The following is a 21,140-nucleotide window of genomic DNA, read 5'->3' as shown; positions in this document are numbered from 1 at the left end:
AGTGAACAGAGAGCAGAGTGAACAGAGAGCAGAGTGAACAGAGAGCAGAGCATTCGAGTGTCTGGCATCGCAAATTAAGCTCTGAGAGGACAGAGGAAATCCAACCTCGTCTGTTACCTCACTCCAGTCACTGATCTATCTAAAACAACATTGATCAACACTTTCAGAGTACTCCAGAATTGAGTATTTACCACCAGCAAATTTGTTTGGTGGAAGAGCTACTGCGGCCTGCGGTCCTTGGGACCCTGTTACTTTGAGGACATGGCTGCCCTGGCGCCTACAGATGACAACTTGGTGCATACATACACCAACAAGGATATTACTAACCTTAAGGAAGACATCCGGAAGCTTTCCGATGAACTGAAATCCAAGAAAGAAATGTTGAACTCACTTCTGGACCTGGCCCACCAGCAGTCCATGCATATTGCCTCACTGAAAACAGCTCTACAGGACACAGTTCTTTGGGATCCTGACACCTCACCCCGGCCTTCCTCGAGCTCAACACCAAGGCACACACTTTGGTCTCAAGTGGTCTGCCGCAAGAAGAAAGCGTCGAATCGTGATGACCTAGTCCTCTCCAACCGCTTCGAGGGTCTGTCGACGCTCAGGTCAGACGGGGCCCTGGTCGCTCCACCACCCAGCTATGGCCCTGTAGCTGCCGGGACTGAGAGTTTGGCGCCGAGCAAAGCCCGGCCGGTTGCTAACCGTGCTCGTGCTAACAGAAAGGCTCGACGCTCACTATCATCCTCAGGAAAACGTCGGCAGCTCCTCAGGGATGCGGTTAGTGGACACACCGATACTCATCACCGTTTGGACCGGGAACATGGTCCTGTGGGGGCTCGGACCATGGGATGTCCACCTACGGTCGCTGCTGCTGTCGTCTCCCCACCCACGGCCGCTGTTGCTGGAACCTCCGCCTCATCTCTTGTCGCTGCTGGACCAACGACCCGGAGTACTTCGCCGGCTGGGTCTGGCTCCCACGGACGTGGCCCAGTTGCAATCATCGTGGGAACATCCATGGTCAGGCATGTCCAGGTAACCAGGTGCCGCACATTCTGTTACCCAGGTGCGTTGGTCAATGACATCACCAACTCCACCCACAAGCTTTCCCAGAACAAATCATCCGTGTCCAAAATAGTAGTTCACACAGGCATAAACGATCTCAAGCTGCAGCAATCAGAGACCCTTAAGCAAGACTTTATCACCCTCATCCACAGCATTAAACAGTTAAAGAAACAATGCATCATCTCCGGCCCACTTCCCTCACCTCGGTTTGGGGACATCAAATTCAGCCGTCTGCAACAACTTCACATCTGGCTCAAAGGATACTGCAACTCCAACAATATTCCATATGTGGACAATTTTACAACCTTTTACAATAGACCATACCTTTTCAAACACGACGGCTTACATCCAAATCATACAGGATCTCATCTTTTATCCATGAACATTAAACTGACTCTTCAATCAAATAAACCATTTTCAGATTGACGGTACAGCAGCCACAACTCAGTCAAACTCCAATCTTCTCCAGCCAAACCCTCATCTTCAGTACACCATATACCAGTTCACATCACCAGCAGATGTTACAAACACCTCCAGTCACATCCATACACTAGTTCCAGATGTCTCCGCCCCATACACCAAGTATCTCTGAGAAAAACAACCCCACAACAGAAGTTTTCCTCAACTCTTAACATGGCTATTTTAAATGTTCGATCTCTTTTAAATAAATCTTTTATCATAAATGATCTGATTTTAGACCATAATATCGATTGTCTCTTTTTAACTGAAACCTGGCTTGGCGCTGACGCACCAGTTACTCTCACCACCAAATTTTAATTTTTTATTTTCTATCAGGGGTGGCAAAAAAGGCGGTGGAACTGCATCTATTGCTCGAAGCTCAGTTTTAACAAAGACAGTTCTTTTAAATAATTATTCTTCTTTTGAGCATCATTCCTTTGTTTTCAGCAACCCACCTGTATTATGTGTCACAGTCTACAGACCACCTAAGCCTCCTTCCTGTTTTATTCATGAGTTTTCTGACTTTTTAACATTTATACACTCAAAATACAGCAAAATTTTAATAACTGGTGATTTTAACTTGCATATTGACAACAGTTGTGATTTTTATGCAAATGAGTTTTTAAACCTATAGAACAGCATGGATTTTAAACAACACGTCACACAGCCTGCTCACAATAGAGGACACACCCTAGATTTGGTCATAACCTATGGCCTTTCCACTGGTGTGTCCTCTGTTGTTGACCTGGCTGTGTCAGACCACTACTGTGTGTTTTTTAATGTCACCAGTTTTATCCAACAGGAGGCCCCGGTGAGAACCGTGAGGAAGCGGTGGATTACTTCTGAAGTGGCTGCAGATTTTATTGACATTTTACATCATACCCCTGCACAGTTTTTACCTGCATCGTGTGATTTTATTGTTGATTATTTTAACAGCAAACTGAAGTCAGCCATTGATGCTGCAGCTCCACTTAAAACAAAATCTGTAAAAGTTAAAACCATACCACCGTGGAGAAATGAGCGAATCAAACAAATGAAAAGGAACTGCAGGAGAGCAGAAAGAAAATGGAGGAAAACAAAATTAACCATTCACTTACAGATTTTTCAGGAACAACAAAAAAATTACAATAGTGCAGTAAAACAGGCAAGAACCCTCCATTTTTCAAATCTTATTACACAGAACAAAAATAATCCTAAATTCCTTTTCAAAACATTCGATCTTTTAATAAACACAGATTTTAACAAGTCCTCCATCCCAGCATCAGACACTGCATGTGAGGACTTTGCAGACCACTTCAGAAGTAAGATCAATGCTATTAGATCTGGCCTTTTATCTCAACAAAATGTTGATTTTAACATTTCTGAAGCATTGTTTTTACCCGAGGAAACACTGGATAGTTTTGTCCTGGTTGATGCCAAGATGCTTGGTCGAGTTTTCTCCCAACTAAACCCAACAACCTGCCTTTTAGATCCCATTCCCACATCTCTTTTAAAGACATTTTATGGTTTCTTCGAGTGTGAGCTTTTAAATATTGTAAATTGCTCTCTTCAGACGGGTGTTTTCCCATCTGCCTGTAAAACTGCAGTGGTGAGGCCCCTTCTGAAGAAGAGCAATTTAGATCACAAGATTCTTGATAATTACCGACCTATATCCAACTTACCGTTTTTAAGTAAAATTATAGAAAAAGTTGTTTGTATCCAATTAAATGAGTTTTTAAACAAACACAATATTTTTGAGAAACATCAGTCTGGTTTTAGGAAGAACCACAGTACAGAGACAGCCCTTTTAAAGATTGTAAATGATCTCAGATGTAACATGGACTCACAGAAGCTTTCAGTCCTGGTGCTGCTGGATCTTAGTGCAGCTTTTGATACAGTAGATCACCACATTTTATTAAACAGACTTAGAAGCCTGGTGGGTGTCTCTGGCACTGTTCTTAAATGGTTTTATTCCTATCTCACGGATCGACAGTTTTTTATAAGTATGGATACATGCTCCTCAAGAATCCATAAAATCAAGTGTGGGGTTCCCCAAGGATCAATTTTAGGCCCATTGCTTTTTAATCTGTACATGTTGCCACTTGGGGATGTCGTCAGGAGACATGGCATTCGTTTTCACAGCTATGCTGATGATACACAGCTTTACATTGCCGTGTCTCCTGATGACCTAGAACCAGTTAACGTTCTTTTAAACTGTATTTTAGATATAAAGTCATGGATGGCAGAGAATTTCTTACAGCTCAACCAGGGCAAGACTGAAGTTTTAATTATTGGTCCTGAAGACAAGAGAGAGATAATTTTACCCAAACTACAAAATTTTAAATCTTCTCAACATGTAAAAAATCTGGGTGTTCTTTTTGACTCTGAGCTGGATTTTATCCAACATATTAGAAATGTAACAAAGACAGGATTTTATCATCTTAAAAATATTGCCAGAGTCCGCCCATTTCTCTCTTTTGCCAGCACGGAGGTGCTGATGCATGCTTTTATTTCTAGTAGAATAGATTATTGTAATGCCCTGCTCTCTGGTCTTCCCAAAAAAAGTATTCATTACCTACAATTAATACAGAATTCAGCTGCACGTGTGCTGACCAAGACCAGAGGGCGGGAACACATTACACCAGTTTTAAAAACGCTGCATTGGCTCCCCGTGCGTTTCAGGGTTGATTTTAAGGTTCTTTTAGTTGTTTATAAATGTCTTAATGGTCTTGGGCCTTCTTATCTATCTGATCTGCTTTTAAATTATGAGCCCTCGCGGACCCTGAGGTCCTCTGGTACCGGCCTTTTAGTTGTTCCTAAGGTTCGAACAAAAACTTATGGTGAGACGTCGTTCCACTATTATGGACCTCATTTGTGGAACAGCCTGCCAGAGAACCTCAGGGCTGCAGAGACTGTTGAAGTTTTTAAAAAGAGGCTCAAGACCCACCTTTTTAGTTTAGCTTACAGCTGAATTTTATTTCATTTATTTATTTATTTATTATTTTTATATATTATTATTTTTTGTTAAATTATTTTACTATATACTTATTTATCCAGTGTTTTTCCTCATGGGGATCTTCCACACCGGAGACTATGCCCGCTCGGTCTGTGGGGTCATTATTGTGGGGACCGCCCTGGTTCGAGGTGGCTGGGGGATCCTGCACTGCAGCTCTGGCTGTGGTGTGGATGCCGGCCTGCCCTGATCAGGGCGGTTCCCCGTGGTGGTGGCCTCTGTGGTCATTGGTGGGCTGGCTCCCGGTGTGGACAGATCCCCAAGATACCGTTTCCTCGCTTCAGCGTCAAGCCAGATTTTAATGTTGATTTTAATGTTGATTGTTGTTGATTGTTGTTGATATTGCTCATGTTGGGGGTGGTGGGGGGGTAGTATGTGTGCAGTGTGGTTGTCGGTGTGATGTTGTGTGTGAGTTTATGAATTGAATTGATTTTATTACTGATTTTATTATGTAAAGCACTTTGTGTTGCTTTTTTCTTTAGTATGAAAGGTGCTATATAAATAAAGTTTGATTTGAAAGTTTGACCTCTTAGACATGGAAAATGAGCAAGGTCACCGCTTGCCATCTGTGTCTCCCATAACGTGAGCTTTAACTTGAATGCACGTATGCTGTCATAATACTGTTATAATTTTTTTGCATCCTTGCAACATTTTGTTCAGATTATTCAAGTGCTCTGTAATATCAACGATAAATGCAAGGTCCTGCAGCCAAAGTGGGCACTGTAATTCCTTAACAGGTTTTCCTTTTTTCTCCATGAATTCTCGGATTTCTCCACGTAGATCAGAGAAGCGCTTCAGCACAGCACCTCTGCTTAACCATCTCACCTCAGTGTGGTATGGCAGACCATGGTTAATGTTACAGCCCCTGAGAAGGCTGTCAAACTGACAATGATTGAGACCTCTGGCTCGGATGAAATGAACAGTTCGGACAACCACTTCCATGACGTGATCCATTTTAAGGACTTGCAGCATAATGCCTCCTAATGCAAAATGCAATGAAATGTCCAAAAATCACCCCCTCCATTTGTGGCTTGTACTTTCTCTCTGAACTTGGTCACAACACCTGCCTTTTTCCTCATCATTGACGGCGCACCATCAGTAGCCAGGCTTACGGCGCGGGACCAGTCCGCCCCAACTCTGTCCAGCACTCCAACGACTGAGCAAAAAATGTTCTCAGCTGTCGTGGTGTCGGTCATAGGCGCCAACTCGTGAAACTCCTCTGTGACAGTCAAAGTCTCGTTAACTCCACGAATGAATATGGCCAGTTGAGCGATGTCCGTAATATCGGTACTCTCATCAATTGCAACAGAAAATGCCAGAAACCAGAAATGACTCCACTTTGCGTCTCAGTTGGCTGTCCAAATCTGCCGATAGTTCCGAAATCCTGTCTGCCACGGTATTTCTCGTCAAGCTAATATTGGCAAAAGCTTGTCGCTTCTCAGGACACACAATTTCGTCAGCCTTCAGCATGCAGTTTTTGACGAACTCCCCCTTACAGTACGGCTTTGATGCTAATGCCATTTGGCTAGCAATTAAGTAGCTGGCTTTCACCGCAGCATCACTGACCTCTCGGCTCCGGGTGAAAAAAGATTGCCGTTTCCTCAGACCCACCAACATTTCATTGACCTTCTGTTTTCTCAGTTCTCCGTGCAAGTTGTTATATTTTTACTATGCTGACTTTCATAGTGGCGCCGAATATTATATTCCTTAAGCACGGAAACTTGCTGCTTGCACACCAGGCACACGGGTTTCCCATTCACTTCCGTGAACATATAAGAAGAAGTCCATTTTTCTTTAAAAATCCGACACTCTGTATCCACTTTTCTCTTTTTTGACAAAGACATTTCGCTGATGAGGGTGTCAAGGCCAACAGAAAAAGCAGGTAAAGCGATTGCACTGACTAAAACACAACGCCCCTAGCGGACAATATAGGAACTGCATATTTGAAAGAAAATTAAGTTTATTCTTTTTTTTTTTTAATAATGCAGATTTATCCCCCGGGCCAGACTGAACCTGCTGGCGGGGGCGGACCGCCTTCAGATTCACTCTGAGCTGTACAAACAAAGCCTGCGTAGTTATAACAATGAGCTGTGCAAGGCCAGACAGCTGCATTTATCTGAAATGATTAATAAGAATGTCAACAACTCTCCAACTGTTTGCTATGGTGTAAAAACTCCCGAATCATCCTAAACAGTCAAACCCAGACCTCCTCTCCACTGAGAATTGCAACGAATTTGCCAAATATTTTAGCCAAAAAATAAAAACGATAAGACAAAACATTCACGCAAGACAGACAAACAAGAAAACTAATCTGTGTCTAAAACCTAGAAATAACTCTGATGTTATGTCACAATTTGATATTGTTGATTTAAAAATCCTAGAGGGGGGCGGTCGGTGGCGTAGTGGGTTAAGCAGCCGCCCCATGTACAGGGGCTGCAGTCCTCGATGCAGCGGGCCCCGATTCGACTCCCGCACCGAGTGGCCCTTTGCTGCGTGTCTTCCCCATCTCTCTGCCCTCTGCTTCCTGTCTCTCTCACACTGTCCTATCATTAAAAGGCATAAAAAGCCCAAAGAAATAGTTAAAAAAAAAAAAAAAAAAAAAAAAAAAACAGTTCGGCATCTGAAATAAACCACTTGCAATCTGGACATAATACCATCCGACTTTTTAGAAACTGTTTTTACCTCAGTAGAAAGTGATCTCCTACAAATAGTTAACAGCTCACTGGCATCAGGCATTTTTCCCAAGTCACTAAAGACAGCTGCCATTAAGCCATTAAACTCTAGACTTCTCTATGATTCTGCTCTTGGCTCTCGGTGAAGAGGTCGCATTTCTCTCTGCTCCTCCCTCCCTTTTTTGCCCTGCTTAGCCTGTCTGTGTCTGTGTCTTTTGAGCATCTTTTTTACATATCAGACGAAGCCAAATAACATGGATTTGGTCAGCTGGGGTCTTAATGCTATTGATCAAATTTTTTCAACCGCGAAGATGACGAAAGGACAAGCGTCTTGCCCTGACGGGACATTCTTCGCTGGATACACGGAGGATGCATGGGGGACGTGGCGCATCGTGTGTTTGGCGATGCTGGCTGTCGAGGACGCGGAAGACGTCTACATATTTGGATTTATGATACTCGGGTTCCTGCTGTTTGGAGTTGGAGGATACCTGGTATTTGGTGAAATTAAGAGATCGTGGAAAGCGTTTGATGGGGTCACAAGGGCAATCAACGCTCAGACTGAAATGCTACGGGAGCAGAATCGGAAACTAGATGCAACCCTGGCGCAGGTTCGCAGGCTGGCGGAGATTCCTGGACTCAGAAGAGAAGTGGATTGACCTGGGAGAATGGTTGATTGATCGCTTGGACCGGGCGGAAAGGGTCCACATCCCACAATTCGGCTAAATTAGGGACTTCGCAATGAGATTCCAGCAATGGACAGAAAGACAGAGAGCGCAATCAGTTGTCTGTCTGATCGAAATTAATTGTTATTTCAATCTGGTGCCCCACACTGGCCTTGTAGCCAGCTGCATAATCACTTGTCCATGTTTGTTATGATAACATGATGCTCACTCCCATGTCCTCCCCCTCCCTTCCTGCACTCCTGTGAGATTTGTTGTGGAACTGACTGACATATTCCAACTTGTCAAGGACAATTGCCTGATCCAACTTTCTGTGCAGACTTATTGAACAAACACACACGCATACACATACATGCTCACTTACAACACATGCAACTCCTCACCTCTTCACTGTCCCATTGCTTATGGTGTTGTTGTTGTCTTGTGTATATGTTGCTTTTTATGTGCTGAGGTTTTTTTTGAGATCTCAGACCGTATCCTGATAAGGGTACAGTGTGAAGTATGATTTTTTTCCCTCCCCTCACCCAATGTTGTCCCCCTTCCTTCTTATCTGGCGGCGCCTGCGTGGCCGTGAGCCCGCGGGCTGCGATGCCTGGTCACACTCTCTCTCCCATGTCTGTTTTTCTGTTTTGTCTGTCCTGACCGAAATTGGAAATTTCCCCTCGGGGATTAATAAAGTATAATTGATTGATTGATTGATTGATTGATGATGAACAACTACAGACCTGTCTCTAACCTCTCTTTTATATTCAAGATTATTCAGAAAGTTGTATTTAACCAGCTCAACAACTTTCTGAATGAAAGTAGAAGTCTTGATAACTTTCAATCAGGCTTCAGACGTCATCACAGCACTGAAACAGCTCTGGTCAAAGTGTTAAACGACATTAGGTTGAATACTGATTCTGGTAATGTTTCAGTCCTGGTTCTGTTGGACCTCAGCGCTGCATTTGATGCTGTAGATCACAGAATCCTGTTGCACAGGCTGGAAAACTGGGTTGGATTTTCTGGAGCGGTCCTTAACTGGTCCAGGTCCTACTTAGAAGGCCGGACTGATTTTGTTACAATTGGCAGCTATGAATCTGAGCGAGTGGCCATGACGGTGGGGACCATCTGTACTGGGGGCTGTGATCAACTCTGGCTGGGATGTCTCTGACTTGTGGTGAGCATTGGCTTGGCCGGGTGGGGGGGTCTGCGGCAGTGCTCCACTGCTGTGGGCCCCTCGCTGGCCTATGTGTGCCCGAGTGGAGGCGTCCTGGTCGTGTGTTGTGAGCAGCACCCAGTGCAGATGGCATCCTGTCATGGTGTTTCCTGACCTGGCTCCTCTGTATTCAGCCACACGTTTCTAAGTTCATTTTATTTTATGTATGTATGGGTCAATTCTTGGACCTCTTCTGTTTAACTTGAATATGCTCCCTTTGGGTCAGATATTGCAGAATTTTAACATCAATTATCACAGTTATGCAGACAATACACAACTTTATGTGTCTCTGTCACCATGGCGACTGCAGCCCAGCAGACGTACTGTGTCAGTGTCTGGAGGAAGTAAACACCTGGATGAGAGAGAATTTTCTACAATTAAATGAAGACAGAACTGAGATCATTCTGTCTGGGAGCAAAGAGAAGAGGGTCAGCGTTGGTAAACATCTTGAGACTCGGAACCTTACAATCACTGACCAAGTTGGTAACCTCGGAGTGTTGATAGACTCATATCTGACTTTCAGCAGCCACATCAAAGCTGTCACCAAGGCAGCTTTTTACCATCTCAGAAACATCAACAGAATTAAAGGTTTCCTCTCCCAAAAAGACCAGGAGACACTCATCTATGCATTCATCTCCAGCACAATCCATTTCTGTAATGCTCTTTTAATTGGACTTCCCAAAAAGAGCATTAAATGCTCTGGTGAGGGCACTGAGACAAGGACTGACCATGGAGGACAGTAGATCCAGAAAGAACCTGCAACGTCATCATCCTCACCCCAAGATAAGGAGTCTTCACCAGCGCCAACAGCCCAACAAGTGGAGTCTGCACCAGCCCCGGCAGTCCAACAGGCGGAGTCTCCCCCGGCCCCAGTTAAGGACCGCTCCAGAAAATCCAACCCAGTTTTCCAGCCTGTGCAACTAATGGAAATTACTGCTGTGATTTGATTATTTTAATAAGCCATGTAACTGGCTATGATCCAAGGTGTTGCACAGGTGTGATACAGGTGTGTGGCCACAGCGTGCACATCTGATGCTGCTCACAGTGCTCCTCAGTGTGCTCAGGGAGCTGGTGTGTTTGCCCAGACACATGAAAAATTAGAGGGAAGGCAGCTAAGTATGATGCAGTATCCCTCAATGACGTCCACTATTTCTGCCTCCCTTCATATCAATACTAACAGCCACCTAGCGATAGCTGCACCTGTTACTGGGTTTGCTGCTCGGAAGCAGGGGAGTGCTCGGGCTGCACTTCGGTCTGCACGGTTTACACAGCAGGCAGTGATACGAAGGGAGAGAAAATAGGGCCAAGCGATGTGAGCTCTGACTTTTTCTGGAAGGAGGATTTTGTGATGCAAATGTATTACTCTTTTGAACGCGTATTGTTTTGAGAAGCAAAACGCTTTATTTTCGGGACCTTAGCAAACTAGCCGGACTACTTTCATCAACACCAAAACGAGGCTGGAACTCTGCTCACAGGACGCAGCAGGGGGTAAGAAGATGTTCATAAATGATGTTGCTGATATGGGATGTCATACAGCTTCATGTCAAAAGAGGCGAACTATACCTTTAACTTTGATGTGAATCTTTCTAAATATTTTCTGTTTGTTTGTTCTTTAGTTTTTTGTCATGGTGTATTGTCTGTATGTTTTTATGATACCTGCCTGAGGACAACGGATGAAATTTAGCAGCTGTGCTAACTCCGGCATATTTACATGGATGCTTTGCTGATATGTTGATTAATGTGCAGAGTCCTAACCAAATAAATAAGAAATAAAATAAAAACCTCCTCCACACTGACCTGTGGCCCGGTGGACCCAGAGGATGAGCCGGCTCTGTTACTGGTGGAGGGGTTCTGCTCCTGGTTCTGCTCCTGGTTCAGCTCCTGGTTCAGCTCCTGGTTCAGCTCCTGGTTCTGCTCCTGGTTCTGCTCCTGGTTCTGCTCCTGGTTCTGCCCCTGGTTCTGCCCCTGGTTCAGCTCCTGGTTCTGCTGCTCCATTCTGGTCTGCACAGTTTTCAACCAGCCAGTCACATTCCATTAAACTCATTACTGTGCTTTTTATTTAAATCCCTGTGAACTTTAAAATGCTTCTTTAAAGACCCACTAAGGTCACAGTTAAAAATATGTGTAGCTTTTTGATCAAATTCAGAAAAAAATGTAATAATAACTCTGTAGACCGACACCCACTGTGTGCAATATCCCATAAATCTCATTTGAGTCAGTGGAACACCATCAACTTAAATCATTTTACTACATTAAGACAATGATCCTGTTTGAGGAAAGGGTCCCAATATCATCCCAAATACTGAGGTTTAGATTCTCTCCGTTTCTAAACCTGTTCTCATTTCCAGAACCTTTTTATCATGTGCTCAGTCCTTGTTGATTCGTGGATAACAGAAAATATTGGATATGTAAAGGAAAGTGAATAATGAAGCTTTCATGAGACACTTCTGAAGAGGACAGTCAGACTGTCTTTTAATGGGCTTCTGATTGTAAATCTGAGAAATCACACACTGATACTGAGGAGAACTGGATTTCTACTGCTCCTGTGATACTTTCCTGGATCACCCACAAGTCTTTATAATAATGCTATGACTCCTCTTCACACAACTTAAACTCTTCATGTCATTAAAGTATTTATATTGAGCATAATTAAGTCCCATTTGAAGATCTAATCATGAAATATGGCATATTGTGTACGTTAAACACATCAAATCACATGTTTTGGCTGCACACTTCTATCAAAAAGCCAAATGATACTCAGATAAGTCTGGAAAGAACCATTCTACATTTGACATTGATCATCAAACTTTTTCAATCACAAAAGATTTCAGCAAAACTACAGAAAGAAGTTAAGAAAACTGCAGCTTTAGTGGGAAATGTGACAGGATGGTCAAAAAGTGCCCCAAAAGGTTAGAAAAGAGGAAGAAAATGGCCCAGAAGTATGTTTCACACACAGCTAAAAGGATAAAGCTCCATTTTATTTGGCCATCTGGCCGGCTTATTGAAATCTATATCTGAGGTTGTGTTTCTGGGATGGTTTAACGCTTTAACGGTTAGCATTAGCTTTAGCATTAGCAGGCCGGGCTAACTGTGAATAGCAGCCAAGTTATCTGAACTTTTTACTCTCTCCTGCATGTTCTGACTCCCCGTGTCCAGCAGCAGGAATCAAACCAATGACACAGAGCACTTTGAAGACATTTCTGCTAACGTCTGACCGCTAAATTCATTCTTTTCTGGACTCACCTGCATGGAGCTTTCTGTTGCTATGCTACCAGATGTTCCGAGATGAGCCGAGATGAGCCGAGGCTTCGCAGTGTGTGTCGGGTAATGGGCCGTTTCTCAATGTGCGTATTTGTCTTTAGTGATGTTTCCAACAGGGATTTGACTCTGAAACGCGTGTCCAGTAACTTCGGATGTATTTTGTGAAGCTCGTACTGAGACGCGTGTCGATGACTATATGGTGACGTCAGAGGCCTTTCGAACCGGCCGTACCATGTGACCGGTTTAAGAAGGGTTTTTTTTCAATAAAATGTATTGTTCTATGTAAATGTACAAAAAGCATGGCATACAAAACATTGTACAGATATATGTAGTGTTGAGCTGACTGTAGAAATATCAACATAATCAACATGTTATTCTGGGTATGATTAAGTTAAAAAATTAAGAAATAATACATTATACATATAAGATAAAACACAATAGACATCACTACTTGCAGTTGACAGCAGTCAGAGTGAACTCAGTTTGGAGGAGATCTCAGAACAGTTCAAGCTATTTTGTTGAAATTGAACACGTCACCTTTGCATCACTTTGTCACGAGACTCTGTCAGCCGTACAGTATCTATGTTACAACACAAGTCATGCGTGGACCCAGCACATGCAATGGTCTTATGGTCTGTAAAAGTTCACACAACTGTACACAGTACACTGTAACCATTATAAAGTTTGAGAGGTTTCAGTTGTTTATGGTTGCATGACAAAAATTTGAACAAACTTGAAAGTCAATTTTTGGTATATTCCTTTATTCTCTAACACAGCCTGAACCCTTTTAGACAAGCTCTCTGTCATTTCTCTAAGTGGTCTGCAGGAATAGTTCTCCAGGCTTCTTGAAGGACACCCCAAAGCTCTTCTTTGGTGCTGCCTTTTGTTCCGTTCTTGTCACACCCAGGGAATGGAGGACGCAGGAGATGTTGTATCCAAAAGCTTTTATTTTAGGAGCAGAAGTTCTCAAATCTCTCCAGAGAGATAAACAAAATAGGCTATAGAAATATTAATATATATATATTTATATATACACACACATATATATATATATATATATATATATATATATGTGTATATATAGCTATATTAAAAGTCAGAATAGATGGCTTGCAAGTGCACACTGGGGTGAGAATGTTCCAGACAACATCACCATGTATCTGCAGACTGAGATCTTGGCAGAACTGCAAAGTAAACTTGGTGGGCAATTTACCGTGTTTCCTGGAACACAGTATCCTCTTCATACGACCGTCTCTGAGTTTTATCCACGGCTTAATGCTGACTGCAAATGTCCTCCACATATTCAAAGTAATTCTGCTTCACCTCCAACCACATCTACACCTCTAACTTTGACATCGGACCCTTCCACATTTCTTACTTTCACATCTGACCATCCCAGGACCACGTCTGGCCTTTTTACGCCTAAATCTTTTCATCATTCAACCACATCTGGCCTTTCCAGCATAACATCTGGTGCCTCTACCTCGACAGGGCTCCCTCCATCTACTACGATGCCTCATTTAAGCACCATGTCCACTTCTTTTAGTAAAACATCAGGCATTTTTCCTACCACACGTGAAACTTCTATAACTGGCCTTTCTAGTACCACATCAGCACCAATTACAACTACATCTATCTCCCACAGTTCCACATCTCCCCCCCGAAGTTACACAATTGAGCTGACTTCTACTACATCTTTTTTTTTTGACAAATATCTTTATTGATTTTTTTTTCTTTTAATTAACAAACAACCACATACAAAAACAAGGCAACAAAAACAAAAGAAAAGAAGGCACATTAACAGACATATTCATCAAGCACAACAGTAAGTAGATACAAAATCTGGAAATTAACATTAGTGAAGAAAGTGAAAAGAATAACATGAGCGGAATAAGAAGAAAAAAGAAAAGAAATTATACAATCTCCGACAAACCCCCTCCCTCCAAAAACTCCATAAATGAATCCCAGATCTTAACAAATGTGTTATATTTCCCCTTGATCAAATATGTTAATTTCTCCATGGCTATACAGTGTGAGAGTCCTTCAGCCCACATTTGCTTACTTGGCCTATACATAGATTTCCATGAGAGAGCGATTTTATGTTTAGCTTCAAGTATACAATATATGACCATTGATTTCTCATACTTACTGAGTGTACAATTTTCTGGGAAAAGTCCCAGAATACAAAGCTTAGGGCATAGTGGAAGATGTGTATCAATGATCTTAGACAGTCATAATTATCTCCTTCCAAAATTCTTGGATAATGTAACATTCCCAAAGACAATGAAATAGAGTCCCTTTATGTGTACCACATTTAACACATAGATCAGGTGTGTTAGGATCAATACGATGTTTTACTACTGGAGTAATATATGTTCTCATCAGCCATTTGTACTGAAGTAACTTAAATCGTGTATTTATTGTTTGAACTTGGCTTTGTAAGCATACATGCTTCCATTCTTCATCTGTTATTTCTTCTTTAAGATCTAGACACCAGGCCTGTCTTTTATCATCTGAGGACTCTATGGATTTTATAATGATACTGTGATAGAATCGAGAAATGAGTCCAGGTCTACCACAATAGTTCACAGCTATCATTTCAATAGTGTTCAGGGAAGGCATGTTTAAGGAGTTTTGAGTTTGTTTTATGAAATGTCTAATCTGCAAATATTTAAAAAAGTGTTTGGAATCAATTTTAAACCTTTGCTTAACATCCATAAAACTTAAAAGAACACCTTTATCATAAAGATCTGATATTTTGTTGATACCCTTATTAGCCCATATCTTAAATCCAAGATCATTTGTACCTGGTGTGAAATTTCTATTTCCCCAAATGGAAGTAAATTGGGATAAAGCAGCATTTTCTTTTAAGTAGTTCAAAACCTTATGCCAGACGATCACTGTATTTTTAACAAAAGGATTTAGGGTACATTTTTTCAAAATAGAAAGATTAGCTGAGTGGAGATATAACTTAAGAGAGATTTTGGTGGTTGTCTTCTCCTCGATCCTCGCCCAGTTAGGGAATGATGTAGTGTCAAACCAGTATGAAGCCGCTCTCAATTGTGCAGCCCAATAGTATCCTTGGAGAAAAGGGACGTTTAACCCACCCCTATCATATGGTAAATACAAGAGAGTCATACGTAACCTGGGGCGTCTATCATTCCAAATAAAATGACAAAAGATCTGCTTCATTTTGACAAAAAAGTTAATAGGAGGAGCAAGTGGAATGGTTTGAATGAGGTAAAGAAGCTTAGGCAGAATATTCATTTTCAGAACATTAATACGTCCAATCATAGACAGTGGCAGGAATTTCCATCTGTTTATAGAGCCTGTCACAGACTCAACTATGGGGTCATAATTACTGGGTACCAATGATTCCATTGTTGGTGTAATTTTAACACCCAAATATGTGAAACTATTCTTAACATTCTTGAAGGGAGTGTATAGCGGTGGGGTTTTTCATGAACATAATTGTAGATTTTGTTGCATTAACTTTATAGCCAGAAAAACTCCCAAATATTTCTATAGATTTCAAATCTACTTCTACTACATCTAACTTTTTTACTACCACATCTGGTCACTTTACTACCACACCTAGCACTTCTTCATCTGATCCTTCTTCTATTACATCGGCTCCACTTACTTCAACATCTATCCCATCCAGTTCCACTTCTAGTCCTGTTGATACCACATCTCTCCCACCTTCTTCCACATCTACCCCTCTTAGTACATCTGACCTTTTAACTACCACATTTGTTTCTTCCACATCTGACCATCCCAGTACTTCATCACATCTTTTTACAACTACATCCATCCCTTCTACTACCACAGGTTCCCAAACCTCTACCACATCTATCCCTCTTAGTACATCAGAACACTTTACTACAGCACGTAGCACTTCTTCATCTGGTCCTTCTACCATTACATCGGCTCCACTTACTTCAACATCTATCCTTTCCAGTTCCACTTCTAGTCCTGTTGATACCACATCTCTCCCACCTTCTTTCACATCTACCCCTCTCAGTACATCTGACCTTTTAACTACCACATTTGCTTCTTCCACATCTGACCATCCCAGTACTTCATCACATCTTTTTACAACTACATCCATCTCTTCTACCACCACAGCTTCCACATCTACTCCTCTAAGTACATCCAAACATTTTGCTACTTCCACAACTGGCCACCCCCCCACCACATCTGGCCCCTTTACAACCATGTCCACTCCTCTCCCTGCTACATCTGACTCTCCCACAACATTTGTCCCATCTTCTACCACGACTGGCTCCTTCAGTACCACATCAGGCATGTTTACAACCACAACTGTCACTTCATCCAGCCCTCCTGGTACCACATCTAGTCCATCCACCACCTCATCCAACATACCCACTACCACATTTCCTGTCACCACTTCTGTACCTCCGAAGACCACATCAAGCCCTTTTCCAACTAATTCTCCACCACATACAACCACAACTGGACCTCCAAGAACCACATCTGAACTTACATCTACAGAAACACCAACAACCACTCTCCCTCTGACCACAGCATCTCCCCAAACAACTACCACAACTACCCAAACCACTATTTTCCCTACAACTAAACCCCAAACTACCACTCCACTAACAATCACAGTCCCTACAACCACCACTAAAAGCACTACTGCTACAACCATTAGCATTACTACGACTACTACTACCACTGCAACCACAACCACAACAATGAAAAAAAAGGAAAATGAGGACAAGCATGAAAATGAAAGCAAGCAGGAGAAAAATACAAATATTTCAGTGGACATTCCAGTCCCCTCAATAATTTCTGGTGTCGGAGGAATCTTTTCTTCAGGTATAACAGCCCTACAAGGAGGACTTGTGGGTGTTTTATCAGGAATTTCTTGGCTTGGGTCCGAATTCAAACTAAAATATGGATCAGGAAAATTGCCTAATATATTCCACTCAGCTGACATTCCTCATGTTCAACTTGACCCATCTGATCCTACTTTAAACAACGTACCTCTTGTTACCGCAATAGTTTCTAAAACTTCTACCACCACTCTTAAGACTGGTTTGATTCCTGATTTACAAACAGATCCCGTTAAAACTACTCCTGTCCCAGAAAAAGTTCGAACTACCCATCAAGCAACTCCTGTCAAATAGTCATCGGCTATTCCATTCACCCAAGCCAAGAATCCAGTAACTACAACACCTGAAACAACCTCATCAACCCCCTGTGCTGTTGCAGTCACAGCTATGACTCAAACTACTAAAAAAAGTTCAACCAAATCCCTTTCATCCACTTTATCAATATCCACTACAAGTCATACACCTTAGAAAGGTGCTTAAAGCAACCCTTCTCCAGGTACTGCTTCAGTTACAGCTACGACTTCAACAGCTGGAGAAAGCACTTCTATTAAACGTCATTCAACTACTGCCATGGTGTCTGCTATGCCTAACACCAACTTCCCCACAGTCAGCAACAGTGTCCCTTTAAACCCAACTGACCCTGAGCGTACATCCAGACCAAGCACTACCGGGTCATTAACTTCTGCAACTGCTCAGTACACTGCTCATTCAAACATAAATGGTAGGCCTACTCCTTTTAATACAACTTCTCCTTTGAGTTTTTTCCCTAATCAAACTACCCCCTCTGCTTTTTACACCATGAATGCTACTCATCCAACATTCAGCGTTTCTCAGCCAAACTCCACCAGCCCTCCAATCTCAGCCACCTATCGCATCATCTCCACTCACAGCCTGCCTTCCGTCTCAGCTACTTCTCCCACCAGAAATCCTCCTTTTTCTTTTTCAAATTCCTCCATCCTGTGTGCTCCTCTCACACAGTTCTTTCATCATTACCAGACTCTTCTAGCCCACTACCATGTCTTATACCAGTACCAAAATAGCAACTAGCAGGAGCTTTGTCCTCAAATCAAGGATAGCAATGCTACTTAGTCTAAGACCTACTTGACTATAACTATATAACTTTCCTTTAGGATAAATAATCCATTTCTTTGTTTCAGGTGATGGACATGATATATATTTTCTTTCTGTTGATTATTTACATTGGTTTTCCTCTTAATCTAGTTATGAATGCAGTTTGATTGCATTTCTTCACCATTTACATGGTATTTTGATTTGTTGTTGTGCTTAAAAAGTATATCTTATCAATGTTTATCAATGCTTAAAAAGTATTTATTATCATTATCTTATCTCTATAAACTCAATCAATTTTAGCACTCTACAAACAATGTGCACAGCTAGTTCAAATCCCTTCTTAACAGGTACAAAAGCCAATCATGAAGTATTTGCTCATTGCTTAAGTTTTTAATTGATATAATCTGTTTTCACTTAAGGACAATCAAAGCTTAAAGTGCATGTTTTGTTTCATTATCCTGTGTTTCTGAGCAGCCCATATAACTGTAATGTTTTGGTTTCTGACATTATTGTGGTTCCCAGATTATTTTTTTTTTTTTCTCAAATTCAAAATAAAATCACCTAACTGGAGTTTCAATTAAAAGGCTGAATCTACTCTGCTGTTGAAGCAGCAACCAGTTTGAAATCTGTGGGTAGATGGATCAGTCTCTTTCAAGTGGGGAAGCCGTGAATGCTTGAAGCACAACTTGATAAAACAAAAATCTAAACATTTTGAGCCTCTGAACCTCTGACTCCTCAACAAAAAAGACAAAGCTGCATTTTTCAGGGCACTGAGACTCCAAGCGAGCAGAATGTTCCCTGTTATACCAGAGGGAGGTTGAGTGTTGTGCTGAATGATGCGTTACGTAGTTCTGAGTGTGGAAAACACCTTACATCCGCTCTACAAGAAAAACTATTCAGATTCTCAGGGAGAAGTGAAATAATCAGGTTCACGTAGAAAGCCTGAGACTTCAAATAACAGTAAGACAGACAAGAGCAGGCTGAGATATGATAAACCAGCTGACTGCAATAATGTCCCCGACAACATTCGCTGTGGGGAAATCTTTCTTTTGACTGGCATCTCCCTGCAGTTGATATGAAATAACTGCATTTGTACATGAAAAGAGGAGAACAAGAACAAGCACATGTCTAAACTTTCCTCTTGCAGTGTTTTAAATGCCTCACCGCTGTGCATAAGTCAGTTTTAACTTGGTTTTGTTTAACGGGACCATTACGTCATTGGAGATGAAGATCAACTTGGCAAAGTAGCAATAAAACCATGAAACTTTGGTTCAGTTTCAATTCAGTTCCGCGCCAAATTACAACAAATGTCATCTCAAGGCACTTCAGTGATATAGTCCAATTCAAACCAATTCGAGTTCACTTCATTGTAATCATAATCCAATCAAATCCAACTGATTAAATTCAAAAGTAATCCAATTCATTCATTCAGAGCCAATTCAAAGACAATTTCCTAGCAGTTTCCTGACAAACTGTGTTGTTAAAAAAAGTCCCTGACAAAATACTGTTGCTCTGTAGCAAGTTGGTTTGGATTACATTCTCAAGCTCTTGCTCTTTAGGTAAGAATTGGAAGCCAGGGTAATTTGTAGAGAGGGATTTAGGGTTTTACAAACTGCATAGTATGCAGCATCTTAGATACCTGTGACAGATCAAACCACTGCCCAGTATCTGTTTAACACGAGAACGTTTTTAACTAAATGACCACTAGAGGGCAGACTTGCTCCCCATTGGAAGGTGACGCAACATACCTGATATCTGCGAGCCTCATGTAACAGGGAACAACAGCTTCCCATGATAAGATGCACCTACTTTTAGGGTTTACATTTCTTTTGCACAAATCATCTGACATTTCTGGCTGTGGGAATAACTCATTATTTTGTTTTTATTTTGTCATTTTATCCCATGACAGACTGGCACAGAGTTTGCTATTTTCTGAGCCGTCTCACATGGATGAGCAGGAGACAATAGATGAGTCAGGGACATTTTCAGGCCATGGTGGTCTTTTTTTGTAAGTGCTGGTGTTAATTTTGCATCTCTTTTTGTATTGCTTTGCATTCCAGTTGTTCTGACTTTCTTTGGTTATTTTGTGTCGGGTGGCAATCATTTTGCATAAAGGACTGCTTGTTTTGTGATTGTTTTTTTCATATATGTCACCTACTTCTCATGTGGTGCATTGCATTTGCACTCATTTTGCATCTTTGTAGTCTGTTCTTCTGCTCAGTTTCCATCTCTTTTGGGCTTTCTCCAGCTCCCTCATCGGGTTGCATCGAATTCAATTCCTTTGGAGACTCTTTGTGTTTGGTTTGAATCTTTCTGGTTGTTTTATTTCTCTTTGCAGCCATTTCATATCTTGTTGTCATTGTTGAGTGCATGTTTAGTGTGTTCCTGTGTGTTATAGCTGTGGGAACACTTTGGATGTATTTGTGTTCATTCTAAATCTCCTTTTACCCGGCTTGAATCCTTGTCTGGTCTTTTCGTATATTTAATTGTTTCTTGCCTCTTTTTGTCTCAGTTTTGCATAGGGCTGTAGGTGTTCTGGTTAACTTAGCATGTCTTTGGTGTCATTTTGTGTCTCTCTAAGGTCCAAGGCAAAAAATGACTTTGGACCAGGACACCCTGACTCTTTGGGCCTGTGCATCATAGGCTTGTGTAGTCAATCCATGTTTGGAGTTTGGAGAGAACATATATGAATATGCAGGCAACACTGTCAAAATACTGCATATCAAACGAAGAAGATCCTTACTACATAGCTAAAGGAAGGTTTTAAATGCAGTTAAAAAAGGGATTCAATCGAAATATTTAAAAGTCAAATTGTTCAAACTGTTGCCTCACTCTTCAGGTGTGAATGACGACATGCTCATGGAGGTGTGAGCTCAGTTT

At 41.7% G+C, this 21,140-nt stretch overlaps 1 protein-coding gene and 1 pseudogene across 1 annotated transcript; one reads left to right on the top strand and one right to left on the bottom strand.

Moving 5' to 3' along the window:
• Positions 1-1,615: 1,615 nt before the first annotated feature.
• On the bottom strand, positions 1,616-6,360 carry LOC142368734 (general transcription factor II-I repeat domain-containing protein 2-like; annotated as a pseudogene).
• Positions 6,361-13,432: 7,072 nt separating this feature from the next.
• On the top strand, positions 13,433-21,131 carry LOC142368733 (uncharacterized). The gene is made up of 3 exons (XM_075450919.1): positions 13,433-13,455; positions 16,109-16,674; positions 21,100-21,131. Exons 1-3 carry the CDS (start codon positions 13,433-13,435, stop codon positions 21,129-21,131), a joined length of 621 nt encoding a protein of 206 aa, XP_075307034.1.
• Positions 21,132-21,140: the final 9 nt, after the last annotated feature.

This window comes from Odontesthes bonariensis, chromosome 19 (assembly GCF_027942865.1).
Source record: "Odontesthes bonariensis isolate fOdoBon6 chromosome 19, fOdoBon6.hap1, whole genome shotgun sequence".
Lineage (NCBI taxonomy): Eukaryota > Metazoa > Chordata > Actinopteri > Atheriniformes > Atherinopsidae > Odontesthes > Odontesthes bonariensis.
Note: the sequence above shows the minus strand (reverse complement) of the source record. Positions and strands in the feature narration are given on the sequence as shown.

What these genes read in the sequence shown, in the direction of transcription:
- LOC142368733 (XM_075450919.1), top strand. Translation starts at nt 13,433, where the DNA reads ATGGCTTGCAAGTGCACACTGGG. An exon ending in GCTTGCAAGTGCACACTGGG is followed by an intron (nt 13,456 to 16,108) that starts GTGAGAATGTTC and finishes TGACCATCCCAG; the next exon opens with TACTTCATCACATCTTTTTA. An exon ending in CACTTCATCCAGCCCTCCTG is followed by an intron (nt 16,675 to 21,099) that starts GTACCACATCTA and finishes CTCACTCTTCAG; the next exon opens with GTGTGAATGACGACATGCTC.